The sequence below is a fragment of the Lycorma delicatula genome, chromosome 7 (genome assembly GCF_047948215.1).
Source record: "Lycorma delicatula isolate Av1 chromosome 7, ASM4794821v1, whole genome shotgun sequence".
Classification (NCBI taxonomy): Eukaryota; Metazoa; Arthropoda; class Insecta; order Hemiptera; family Fulgoridae; genus Lycorma; species Lycorma delicatula.
In genome coordinates, this window is record NC_134461.1 from 86,955,996 (window position 1) to 86,970,737 (window position 14,742).

The 14,742-nt window shown below is 28.3% G+C and overlaps 1 protein-coding gene across 1 annotated transcript in view; it reads left to right on the forward strand.

The window, feature by feature from the left end:
* LOC142327391 (intermembrane lipid transfer protein VPS13A-like) overlaps window positions 1-14,742 on the forward strand; it is a 250,261-nt gene that overhangs the window by 117,622 nt on the left and 117,897 nt on the right. The window contains exons 23-27 of the mRNA XM_075370414.1: window positions 57-249; window positions 5,231-5,385; window positions 8,045-8,261; window positions 12,249-12,442; window positions 13,134-13,303. Coding sequence (XP_075226529.1) covers window positions 57-249; window positions 5,231-5,385; window positions 8,045-8,261; window positions 12,249-12,442; window positions 13,134-13,303 — 929 coding nt within the window. The remainder of the gene's footprint in view (window positions 1-56; window positions 250-5,230; window positions 5,386-8,044; window positions 8,262-12,248; window positions 12,443-13,133; window positions 13,304-14,742) is intronic.

Here is a 14,742-nt window from a genome sequence, read left to right on the forward strand (position 1 = left end):
ATATTCTGTATAAATTGTTAAATTACCAATTTTTACTTTATTACTTTTTTTTACAGCATTTTATGGAACCTTTTATTAGGCCTAATGTTATTATCGGCCTTGCACATACAGCTAAAAGGAATTTTATGGAACAGCTGACAAATCTGAAGACATGTAATACACGACTGCATCTTTCACTAGATTTACATGCTCCTTCACTACTTCTACCTCAAAAGTTGGCATCACCAAATCTTATTATACTTAGCTTAGGTTTGTTTTTATTCATTATAAACATATTTATTGGTATGTATGTGTAACAAAATGGCAGTTGTATTCTATTTTTTTTCAATTAATCTTGAACATTTAGTTCTGAATGTATTCATGACTTCAATATAACATTTATACTGGGAGAAAAGTAATTTTTTGGTTTTAGCTGCTTTTAATAGGCAAATGCTGCTCCAGCAAATAAGATAAAAGAATGAATTTCTCACCTGTTATTCAATTCAAAAGTATAATAGATACATAAAAAATTAATAACAAGTGGGAGATCTTATATGTATCTTTCATGCCAGGGTCAGTGATAGTATCTGTGAATTTGTTGAATTACTTCACAAAAGGTTTATAGTTTTCTCTGTGTCATGGCAGATATATTGAGCATTAACTATATGGAAACATCATCAAATGAGAAATCTTGAAGTTTGCTTACTACCTATTAAAAAAAATTGAAGAATTACCATTATCCAACCTCTAATTTCTTTTAGGTTGAATTTTTAAATTGATTTCTTGATGAAAGTAAAAAATTAGTGAATTGAATTTATTCAGTGATGTAGTTTAACCTTTATATATCAGAAAGTTGAATGTTTTAAAAATGTATTGCAATGTGGATGATCAAGACACTATAAGGTAAAATAGGATGATTTGACTAATCATCCTATTTTACCTTATATCCTATCAGCCTATATCTAGGCACAATCTAGGTAAACTAGATTGCGCAAAGTTCTGATAAAATTCATTAAAATTTAATTTTTGCTTAATTTTTTAAATAAGTTTACAAATGAATTCTTTGGTATGTTAGGCATATCTAGTAAAGGATATTCTATTTTATTTTCTCATTTAGTAGTAGTATTGTGGTTTTTTCAAAAATTTAATTTTGTGCAATCTCTGCTATCTTGGTAGATGAGATTGCACATGGACAAGAAAGATAGTGTTTGAAAATAGTCGTAAATTACTTATTTCTGTGAAAATTTATTTCTAATCGTTTTATTATTACAAAAAGCCAATAATAATTTTAAAAAATTACCTTTTACTAGATAAAATACGTATAAAAATTAAGTTAGTTAAATATTAATTCATTCTGAATACAATTCTAATTCAAATACTTATTACAGCTTATTTTCTTCAGCCAGATTTCTTTTCGATCACAATCAATACACTTTTGTTGTATACAGAAAAGGATTCATGAAGCTACATGAAATGCATTTTATCCATTCAGTTTAGTGGTAACAATACAAAATATTCTAAATACTCAGCACACACATCATCATTAGTTTTATTGATATGATCTGACAGAAGTTCCATTCCATCCCTTTATTCACTTGATGATGTCAGTGGTGGAGAAAAGGCAAATTTCAGGCTTTTATAGCCTCATTTTTTTTTCTGCTGTTAGTATTAGATTTCTGAGACTTCACTACTTGTTTTTTTTTTATTTCTTGCTGGTTTCTTTTTTTTAACTGGCTTTGGTAGTTTTCCTTTTATTAATAATAAACCCAGAATCAATAACATTCGCAGCACTCTATTTCCTTTTTGCTCTTGAAGGCTTTAGACTGAGGAATAGGTGAAATCTTTTGTAAAGTTTTCTTTGATGTTATTTTAACTTGTGCAGAAGTTGACAGTTCACAGATAGGAAGACTGCATAGGAAAACAGTTTGAGGAGGAATGGAATTTTACCATAGAGGGCACTGTTGTTGCTGTTGGTGTATTAGGAGAGGTAGGAGTTTGAACAACTATATTTATTAGAACAGATGGAGTATAAAAAGTTAAACTGAACGAGTGGTAGGAGTAGCAGATTAGTCAATGTTATCTTGCTGTAGCTCTTGATCACAGGATAACAAATAGGCATGTTCGGGAATTGTATTCATTTAAAGGATAGACACCAGTGACATGGAAGGCAGAAGTTGTAAGCTGGATATCAGCAGAGTGAGCCCATGCTGAATTGAAAGGTTCACCAAAATCCTCTCTTGAATTTAAACTGTGACCAGCTTTCCACAAGAATGTTTAAAATGAATTTTAAAAGACTTAAATACGCATCGATTCAAAGGCTGTAGATAGTGGATTGTACGACTTAGCAAACAAAGGATGATAACATCATTATATGAGGCAACTTGTAACATGTTAGGACTGTTCATGTGGGAACTATGGTCATCAAGTATCAGCAAACTTTACCAGCTGGTTTCCATGCAATGAAGTGTTGAGCCATCCAATCCATTAATAATTTGAAGCTGATACAACCACTCACTTTTCTCATCACCACTGAGCCTTCTGCATGCTTAATTAAAATTTTGCAACCCCAAAAATACAATTTAAAAAATAGATGTCGACCTGTTTTTATATGTATATAAATTTTATTAAGATAAACCACTTAGTGCAGACAATTGAGGTAAAACATTTCTTAATTTTAATTCTATCATGATAATACTTTTGCGGGATCCTGCATCCTCAGTCACAATTGAACCCATTTTATTAAATTGCACATTAAAATAGAAATTTTAAAATGCCAAGAATATTAAAAATTAACAATATGCTGCATCATTAAAATAATATAATGAAAATGGTTAATGTTCATTACAACACTGTAATAGTGAATTGTAAATAATGAATTCAGTCGTGACTGAAAATGCCAAATCCCATGAAAGTACTATCATGATAAGATTAAGGTAAGAAATGTCATACCTCAATTGTTTGAACTAGGTGGTTTATGTTAGTAGAATTTAAAATATATAATTAGTCAGTACAGAGGAGTAATATGAATCTTAAAAAGATTAATTTCAATAAAATAGATAAATATATATGTTTACAAAAATTATTTATAAAATTAAATGAAATGATTGTGATGGTATTTATATAGAAAAAACAAATAGATCCTTTAAAACTAGTTTCTTGAACATTATACAAATTAAAAAAATAATAAATTGGGTTTATCTAATATGGCAGACAATCTAATAAATAATTAACATTTTATTTTTGATATTAACACAAATTTAGAAATATTAGAAATTAATAAAGATTATGAAATTAAATATATTAGAAAAATATTACATACATAAATACAAATAAGAATTCAATTTGATAAACTATCAGACAGTGTTTGAAGGAAATGATCTTAAAAAAAAACTACAACAGATAGCAGAATTCATTTAAATTATTACACAATTTTCAGTATTTTAATACTTTTATTATGCAGTAACAAAATTATTTCAGTCATGACTGAGGATTCCATGAAACTACTTTCATAAAAATTAAGCTATGATTTATCTCAGTATTCTGTACTAGGTGGTTTATTTAATAGAATTTAAATATAATTTAGCAGTAAAGAGGAATAATATGAATCTTAAAAAGGTTAATTTCAGTAAAATATGTATATATATATATATATTATACAGTATCTCTTGTAAAAGCATTTTAATCAATCCTCACACTGAAAAAATGGAAACCCGCACAATATGTATGTATATATATATAAATTATACAGTATCTCTTGTAAAAGCATTTTAATCAATCCTCACACTGAAAAAATGGAAACCCGCACAATCTCTCCTAACCTGCGCTAGCACAAACTCTCCTACCTGGGTAGGAAAAATTGCTCACACAGGTAGTTTGCTTGGAAATTTTTACAGTGATCCAAAACTGCATAAAACAGTAGTCAAAACAAAAAATTAATTGAGAAACTACTTTATAGGTAATTATTTGAAAGATAAACATTTCTTATGAAAATATACAAAACATTCCTGAAAATCCAAGCCACTTACCTTCTTCAAAACAAGCAGAAAATTGATAACTTAACATGTGCATCTGCCCTAATCAACACATGAATTCAACTGAAGTCTCTATGATAGATAGGGTCGTTGCACTTTACATGGCTGCACATGCACCTTATCCCTTCTGCCTGAATTTATACATGTGTAATCTCTCCTGTTGTGCAATGTGTTCTAGCTTTACCTAATATTGTATAACATTTCGGAATAGGACATGGGTTTGGGAGGTACTCCCAAATGAATGGTTATAAAAAAACTAGTTAACAAAAAGTTTATATTAAAAAAATAATGTATTCATTGTAGGTGTATTTTTAGAACTACATCTATGCACAAGTGATAAGCGCAGTTCTAGAACTATGACAATAACCACATTACAACAACGCAACCATAAGACAAAAAAAATAGATAAAATAACCTGAACTATGTTCATAATAAACAAAATATAGTAATAGTATAAAGATTTATGCCTATTGTTCATAATCAATTAAATATTTGTGATTTATGATATTCGTTTTAAAATACTATTATTCTATATTGAATGATGTTACATCAATGTATAATGAGAATAGTTATTTTTACTGATAAAATTAATTGAATAAATGTTATAAGGTAACAATAAGTTACATTTTTTATATTATTTCTTTATCTTAAATTAATTATTATTATTATTGTGTCATTAAATTATTTATTTATTTTAAAAGTTTAAAAAAAATTAATTCTTTGTAAATACATTTAAATAAGAGTTTCAAAATTAATAGCTATGAAGAAATTTTTACAAAAAAAAAACACTTTTATTGTTTTATGAATTAAATAGTTCATTTTGATAAGGATAATATTAATTTTACATTTTATTACAATAATTTAATTCTTAATATCTCTTGTAATTTATGATTTGCCTTTTAAATGTAACATAACTTACAGTATAAATAGGCATATTTATTAATAGTTTATAAATTTTGATTATTCCTATGTGATCAAACGTAATTGAAGGAATAAAAATACAATATATAATACACATTCCAATTTTTAATTGAAAGTATTCAAAAATTTATATTATGTAATTATGCTACTTATACTGTAGTATGTAATATATACAGTATGTAATTATTTTTTTATTACAAATAAAACTTATGTTGTAATTCATTTTGCATCTGTGATTTCACATAAATTTTAATAATATTTATTAACGACAATCTTTTTTTATTTTGTTTTAACATTAGGTGATTTAAGCGTTGAAAATTTTTTTAAAGAAGTTTCTAGTACACTGCCATCGGATAGTGGGCCTGTACCAGTTATAGATAATATATTGGTGAGATTTGAACAGATGCAACTTTGTAGAGCACTTATGACATTAGCTGGATCTCTAGAAGTTCAGGTAAAAATAATTTCTGTACATCTCTGTAACTATCATCTGTTACACAGATACTTCTCTAACAGTTGAATATCTTACGGAACTTTACTTTATTCCTTATGGAAATTTTTATTCTTTTGAATATATTTTTTAAAAATATTTATCTGTCCAAATATGGTTCTCAGTCACTCTATACTATGAAACATAATTTAACTAACATTTTAGTCAAGACTGTGCAAAAAAAGCTAGCTAGTACAAAAAGGAGTGCTTTTTTCAGAAAAGAAATCTTTTTATCTAATGTACACGAAGTTCAAGATAAATCTTAAAATATATTCCCATAAAATGTAACATTGTATAGCAGTAAAGTATAGACATTAGGGGAGGAAGAATAAAAAATTTTCTTTGAAGGATGATATGTAATAATCCACTGAATGTAAGGAGTGGTTGCAGGGAAGTTTAAAAAAAGATATTTTCAAAATAAAACAAATTAGGAGAAAAAGAAACTTGTGATAAAATTTTCCTGAAGTAGGAATGAGATTAGTGAATGGTATATTTATTACACTTGGGGAGGAGGAGAGTTGTTTAGTTTGCTATTAAATGGAAAATGTAGATTAGAGCTGTGAGAATGTAGTGCTAGATTGTGTAGAGATGACCAAATTTGGGTGTAACAGATAGGTTAAGATTTTTTTTTATGTAAAAAAAGTGATTTTTATAAAATTATATTGTAATTATTTTACATCTGTGATTACTCATTTATTATAAATTAACTAATGATACAGTAAGATAACATTTTCCTTCTCTTTAAGACTTGGTCTAGAAAAATAAACTCAATTCCTGGAATTCCAAAGAATAAAATAAATACCAAACTAAATAAAATTAAAGAACAGAAATATTACAATAAATTAAGGAATTTGAATGGTAGTTAATGATTCTTTAACACTGTTTGAGTCAAGTTGTAACAGAAAATCTTGCGGGATATTAACTAGTTTGGGCTCAAAAATAAATGCATACACCTTATACCCAAAGAATAAATAAAGGTTTAGAAATACAAACATCATCTCCATGCCTAAATGTTATACACCATGTTACACACCACTTTCTCCCAGTAAAAATTGTCAAGGCATGTTTGTTTACTTCAGTTATTCTCTTTCGGTAACCTTTGAAACGGAATCAAGTACTTGCTGTATCAACAAAATTAAAAAATTGTCACCATCTGAATTTGTAACTACTAAAAACAATACTTGCATTGAAATCCATCTTTACCTACAAGTTGTTTGCAGCTGGGAGATTGTTGAGAAATTCAGTGAACTATTAAGTAATAAAATATTTGAGTGTGAATCCAGTCGAGAGGAATTGTGCAATGACTGCAACAGAAAACCAGTTTCTGGGATAGATTCACATTTGATTGAATAAGATTGCTTTATCATTTAATAATGTTTCACTGAAACAGTAGGAACATGAAAATAATGAGTTAATTATTACTGAAAGATTTATGATCTATACGTACCACAAATGTTGTCAGAGAAAACAAAAGAAAAAAATGTTGGATATTGAGGCAACTCTTAAATTTGATAAAAAAGGGGATGAATCTATTTTTAAAATTATGCCCAAAGTTGAAAGTCGAGTACACCTCTGTGGAAAAAATACAGATGAATCAGCCCCTTGTTTAACACAGAGACTTCAAACAAAAATATTTTTATGACTATTATTTGATACAAAACATATCTACGTGATTGAAAATCTGAAGGCATGGCTTTGGGTGAATCCTGCTTGACAGATTCAAATCTTGATGCTACCACAAAAAATTGTTGGTTTCAAAAATTACAGTACTAATAGAGTTGGAGCATGATTACACTAAATCACACTGAGCAAGCAACAATCCTTTTTTTCTAGTTGATAATGAAAAAAATTAAGAAATCTTCTAACAGCCTTAATCTGTTACCCAGAATCTTCCCCTTTACTAACTTCAAAACAGGGTCATTAAGGGAACTCACTTCACTACAGATAATAAAACAGATCAGTGCAAAGATGAAATGATAGTTGATTGCTTAAATTTTTTATTGGTAAATGTGAAAATTTGTTATACGTTGGAAAAAATATATCCAATTAAACAGTAACTATGTCAGAAAATTAGCATGGAGATCTGTAACATGTAGGTTATATTTTTATCCTTCTTATCTGCTTTTGAATGTATCTCTTCTTGTAGATATACGTTACAAATCATTCATCCTCTGAAGCAATACCTAATAATGGTGGTCCTGCAGGTTAAACAAAAAAAAACTTTTTAAATATGTAACCAGGTATATGCCTTACTTTTCAGTCCAGTGTGCATTTTCATAGACTTGTTAATTTTAATTAATTATCTGCAGAACTTTACCATCTTTAGAAAAAATGTAAAGCCAATTTTAAAAAAAATCCCAAAGAATGAATCATTTTCTATACAGATACAAATCTTAATAAAAGATCTCAATTATAATTATTCCATTTTAAAATAATATGTTTAGAAAGCCACAGAAAAGATAACATAAATGACATTAGAAATTTTTTACTGAACAGAAAGTTATTGAAAAATGCATCAAACTCATGTGGTATTAAAAGATCGGTTGATTTTCAATAATTGAAATTATAATGCTTTTATTAATAAAATTAAATATAATTGATTGATTTATTACTTTTGTTTCAGGAGCCTATAATAGAACCAATAAATGTAAGTTTGGATATAAAAAGAACTGTTGGTTATCATGGTGCGGTTTCTGCTCATTATATTTCTACATGTTCCCAGTTGTTATTGTATCAAGTTGTTGGTGTTGTCGACAACATAAGAATTAATTTAGGGCAACGTGATTTAACAACTTTACTCTCTGTATGGGCTGACAACTTTAATGATGCATTATTTTTTGGTAAATGAATATTATTTTAGGTGAATATTTTATTCTTCCTCTTCAAAGTAAAATATTGTATATACTTATATTGTAAATGCATATTTTTTTAAACAGGTATTGCAATTGTGTGAAGTAGGATAAAATGTTATTACCACATTTAATTAAACCAAGTTAAACAATATTGGGTACAGTTTCATCGCATATTGTCGGATAATTTATTAGCAATTATTAACCCTAGTAGTCGATGTCTCTTGAAATAAAATTACTGTTGGCAGGTGTAATTTTGTGTTACTGTTCTAACTCTTTTCATACTCTATTATAATAAAAGAAGTTTCCTCATGATCAGCATTTTTAACAAAAACTATTTGAACTATCTAGATATTTTGTGTGTAGTGTTAACAACTGCTTATTGATGAGAAAATCGTATGAATAAATTCAACTTAGCTTCACCATTTGTTAAGGTGGTTGGTGTGGAGTTTCAATTTATATAAAATATCAAGTGTCTTGAGTACCAGGAAAAACTTGTTATGGAAGTTGGATCAGTTACTTTATCCATAAATCTTTCATAAGAGATTGTGAGGATACTTTTTCAACTTGGATCAGGATGAAAATTTGTTCTTTATTTGTGTTTATAATTTATTTGAGAATCAGAGTTAATTTTTTTTTTTAAGAGTTAAACATATTTCTGGAAGGATTAAGTAAAATTTTAAATAGTTGGAGTTGACTTAGTTGTAGTTAAATTTTGCAAACAGTACCTGTTTGGATATTTTTCAAATCTGACAGCTTATGATCACTAGTAAACCAACAAATATTGTTAATTTTCAGTTAGGGTCATAGTTATGTGACTGAAATTGTAATCATTACAACTTTTTTTTATGTGAACTTTGACTCATTTTTCTTTTAAGAAAACATTTGAAAGTCCAGGTCTATCTAATCACGATCCATATTTTGTTATGAAAGACCACATTTAAGTTTTAAAAGTAATTAAAACTTAAATGACAATAAAATGTAAATTTTCTTTGTTGAATAAACATTTTTCTCTATCTATCCCAGTTTTACTGAAATAAAATATAATTGATACATCAGTTGAGGAAACTTTGCTATTCTCAAACCATACATGAAAGAGGTTTTGAGGTAGTATTTCCATAGATTCAGTGGAGGGTCCCGAGTAAGAAATTTAACTGGCACTCTATATTATAAGTTATAATGATTATTATAATAAGTTATAAAGTTATTATAATAAGTTATAATATTATAAGTACTCTACATTATATTATAAGTACATTATATTACTCTACATTATAGTACTCTACATTATATTATAAGTACTCTACATTGTAGCGTGTTCACGGCTCGATAAGGATATTGAGAGATTGACAATTTGAATGTTTATATTATTTTTAGTTTATTGGTTTAAAATGTTCATAATTACAACAGACAAAGCAGTAATAATAATAAAACAAATAGTAAACAAACAAATATTAATCATAGCAATTACAACCACAAAAATAATCAGGATAATAGTAATAATAAACAGTAGTAAACAATAATATTACATGCCAATAACACCAAAAATCAAACAATTAATACATAATACATAATAAACAATTAATACATGACACTCAATACATAACATAATCCAAAACAGTAAACATGACATAAAAACAGAGCATAATATATAACATAATCAACAAAGAATGAAAATCACAATATTACACATCAAATAGTCATAAATGTCAATAGTAAATATTAAATACAGATTACACACAAGATACAGTTTAAAATAAATAATCGTTCGGAATTTATTCCAGGTAGATAAATAGAAGACCAGAATTCAAACCCATTAACAAAAGAAACCGCTAGTCTTAACTCATTTAACCACTAGTCTTAACAAACAATCGTATAAAGTTCACTTGCAAATATCTTTGCTGTCCACAAATAAAACTACCCTAACAGTTTATGAATGAAATTTAGTACATTATATCTTTCACTTAAATTTTTACAGAAACTCATCGATAGTATTTCTTGTTTACTGGAATTCCCCGTGGTGTCACCTTAATCATACCAAATTAAATTCACACTGGAACTTTATGGAATTGGGTCACAAGATTTTTATTTATTTATTTTGTTATTATTTTTAATTGTATTATACTAACTCATAACAGCTGGGCAAATAGAATACATTTTATTAGTTTTGCCCAATCTTAAACTAATCACTGTCCTCCCCACAGAATGCTCTCATTGACTGATGTCTTGCACTCTCACCTCAGAGACTGACACCGCAGACTCTCCTTGCTGGACCAAAACGTTGTCACTTCTCGCTGGACTGGTTCGCAGAACTCTGTCCTCTGTTGAACTCACACAACTCTTCGCTGGACTGATGTCGCAACATCTCGTCTCGCAGCCTCTCATCGCAGAACTGCTGTTATGGGACTGATATTGTAATGTCTCGATAGGCTGATTCACCCATACTCATTTGTAGCTGGTCTTCCCAGGAATATTTGTACTTCTAGACTTTTTACCTGCCAGACTGGACCCAAGTCGAAGTGTGAGAATGAAGACCGAGGATTTTGTTCCCATGAATTCCAAACCTGGTCTCTTCTCAAAGTACAACAGGTGTTCATTGTTTGCCAGCAGGCAGTCTAACAAAAGACGATTGTTAAACAGACATGTTAGCTTTAATAAAAGAGTTTCTTTTATTGTCCATTTTTCTGGATTTCTTCCATTATATTTCTACTACTTTCATAATAATTGGTAGGGATCCGTTACTCAGGCCCCCTATATTGGTCTTGTTACAATATTATAGTACTAATGCAGTTATAAGAGGTTTGGAACTTTTTGAAGAAATCAAAAACATAATTATTCTTCAGAGAAGATAGTCATCCATCCACTGAAGAAACAAAAGATGTTCAAAATTATGAATGAAGAAGAGATTCAGAAAATGATTAATACAATGGTAAAAAATGATTCATATCCAGTTGTAAAGGACAGTTTATGAATTTGATCCTTCTTTGAGAAAGAAGATGAGTTGATTCTGTTCTTATGAATCAGTAACAGATTAATTTTTAATATTGAGAACTATAATAGCTATAAAAATAGTTGGAAATAAATAAATATACATGTATATATATATATATAATTTAATACAATCACAACAATATCAAAATGTTTAACAGATAATTAAAAAATGCTGGAATGCATAATTTTTAAGGCTTGTACCCTCCAATTTGTATTTGAGACAAATAAGGTATCTCAAATCAGATCAAAGAACATTGGAGAGGACATTCTGTATACTCCATTTTATTGCATATTATGTGCATTTGAGTATTTGTCAGGTCTATGGAAGACCCAGATTGGAGATAAGTCCAGACTCCAAAGTTGATAGTAGTATTTCAAAACTGACAATCTTGCATCCTCATATTTCAGTGTAACAAATTTTCAATAAATTTAGGAAATTAAATTAAAAAAAATAGTGAGTACCAGAAATTTCATTTCAAAGATTGTTTTTGTACATGAAAACTCCTTGAGAATTGATTACTGCATCTTGGACAGTGTTAATTTTCTTTTAGTTATTGAAACAACTTGTCTTGGTAAGTTTACAGGTACTATAAATTCCTTAATAGTTTCTTTTATGTATACTGATTTTCAGATCTATATTTCCACTTTTAATGCCTGGTAAATAATGAAATGTTATTTGACTTCTACTATATGTTTAGTTCCCTATTTTATGTAAGTGTACTGTTATAGTACATACTCGTAATTATCATTGATTTTATTGGTCCTTTCAGTGATCTGAAAGAACCAAACATTTTGTATTTTTTTATGAGTGTGTTTATGTACACATATGAGTGAGCATGCATGTAAACAAGTAAAGGTATGTACAAGCGCATGTGCACACACACACACACACACACACACACACACACTCACGCATAAATATTTATATTTTGTTTGTTGAAATAATTATAGTCTCTGTTATTTTAAATGAAATCTTGAATTCAACAGATGACATGACAGGATGTTGGCGTACTACTTCACCTCCACCACCTGATCCTCCCACACCATCAGTACCTGTTGAAGATCCATCTGTTCGTAGGTTACAAGCTTTCTTCTCGCACAATGAACAAGTTCGTCGTGAGGCCACTCTTAATTTAACTCTTGATGGATTGCAACTTTATCTTTTTAATGATATAGATGAGGTACGTTATAATTCAAGTAATAATTTTCTAACTTTTATGAATATAATTTTATTTGATTATAATTTTATTAAGCTTGTAATCTAATGTATTATTATTAACAGAAGTCATATATGAACAAACCAAAGCAAGCATAATTTGCTAATTAATATAAAATGTTTATTCAGCATCAGTTATAAAATATTACATCAGGTAATATATTACTATCATTATATGCAAAAACTGATGATTGCCACGATCAACTAAATTAAATTTTGGTTACACTTAGAGGTGTGCCATAACTATATTAAATTTAAATTACTTAAATTTACATTTTATTCAAGTGAGAATTTATCTTATAAAAATATTATATTTCTAACATAAATATTCTTCTTTGGTGGGAAAGGAACTGGTCATACCCTGCAACTTTTGCCCTATTCCAAAGCAGTATAGGTGCATGTTATGTAATAGTCGGTGAGTTATGTAATAGTACTGAATGAGTCAATTGCATGTATGCAATTGTTATTTATAAATAATCTGTTGATTCCATAAATTCTTAAGGCTTATTTTTAGAAGAAAATATTTTTGTTAAGGAAAAATTTAATTGGTAAAGTTTTAAGACATCATAATTTTAGCTTAAAAGCTTTTAGCTTAAAAGAGGAATTATATTTCAAAATTTTAATATTTACAAGTTATGTATTGTGATCTGTTTTAGGTTTTAAGTTCCCCATTGAGAGATATGAATCATGGACTCTGTAAACTTGAAACTGGTGAGGCAACTGTAAACCTGGAGATGTTTACAGATTCTAGTTTGGAAATGAAAATAGCACTACAGACTTGCCGTCTTCATGATATCAGGCCTGACAATAATAGCCCTATTAAAAAGTAAATTATAGAATTTATTGTTGTTTTATACATAATATATAATATGATATAATATATATATATATATATATATATATATATAATTATACTTTTTACATGTATTTATATATAAAGTTACTTTTTATTAAATAACTTTCGGTGTTACTCATGTTTTTGATTTCTTCATCATGAAACCATACTGAATGTTATTGTTTTAATGAAATTTTTATGGTACATTTAATTTTTAAGAGTTGTTTTATTTACTATTTCCCAAAGATTTTCAATTGGGTTTAAGTCTGGCCACAGGAGCACTTTAAGTATTTGTCCTTCAAAATTTTTTTCATTTTTCTAGCAGTATGACGACGCCAAATCAAGTTTGAACACTGTTGAATTGTGGGAATTTGTTTTGAAATTGTCGCAACCCTTCCTTCATAATTTTGGTATATCCATCACTTTTCAACATACCATCTCTGGAAGTAATGAAAAAGGGCCTTCAAGTAAAAAACAACCTCAAAACAGTTTTCTCTGGGGTTGTTTAACTGATTATTGGATATGGGCCAGAGAATATTTTTATCTGATGATTTTCTAATGAATTTACCCTTTGCCTCTGAACATAAAAATTTGATTTGCCAGAAAACATAACAGTTTTCCATTCTTCTTTGGGCCAGTTAGCATGTGATTTGACCCACAAGAGCCTTTTTTTGCACTTTGCTGATGTTAAAAGCTGCTTTTTACCTGGCCAATGAGATTTCCATCTAGTTGCAAGAAGTTGGTGTCTAACAGTTGTCACAAATAAATCTGTTCCATTGGCTGCTAATTCTTCATTTAAGTCCATAGCAGACAATTTTGGATCAAATTTACTTTTTCTCTATAATAATTGATCCTGTGTAGGAGTAGTTTTCTTTTATGGCCACATTAGCATTTTCTTTGAAGTGAAAAGGAACCAGTTCTTTAAAATTGTTTTAAAATAGCATTCACTGTTCCTATTACAATGCTACACTTAGAAGCTCTTTGTTGCGTCATACTTGTATGCTCAAAAAAAGAAATTATTTTTTAATGGTTTTTTGGAGTTATGTCCATTATTATATATTCAAAACACACAGAACAAAAATCAAAAATATGATTTTGTAATAATAAAAAAATAAACTTTCATAAAACACCACTTAACTATTTATAACATTATAATTTCTAAATAATCAAAGAACCTCACATTACGCAAACAACTTAAAGGATAGGTGTGATCAACCAGTGTCACCACAACATAGAAATAAATAAAAATTCACAATCTTTGGTTTAATTTGCATGCTTCTGTATGTATATATACAGTCATTACTATATAAAATATGTAGATAATTTTACCACAATTTGAAGTTTGAATATATTTAAATTTTATAATTTTTTGTCCATGGTGTATACTATGTTTCAAAGATTTAGAGGTTTTTAAAGTGAATTCTGTATTC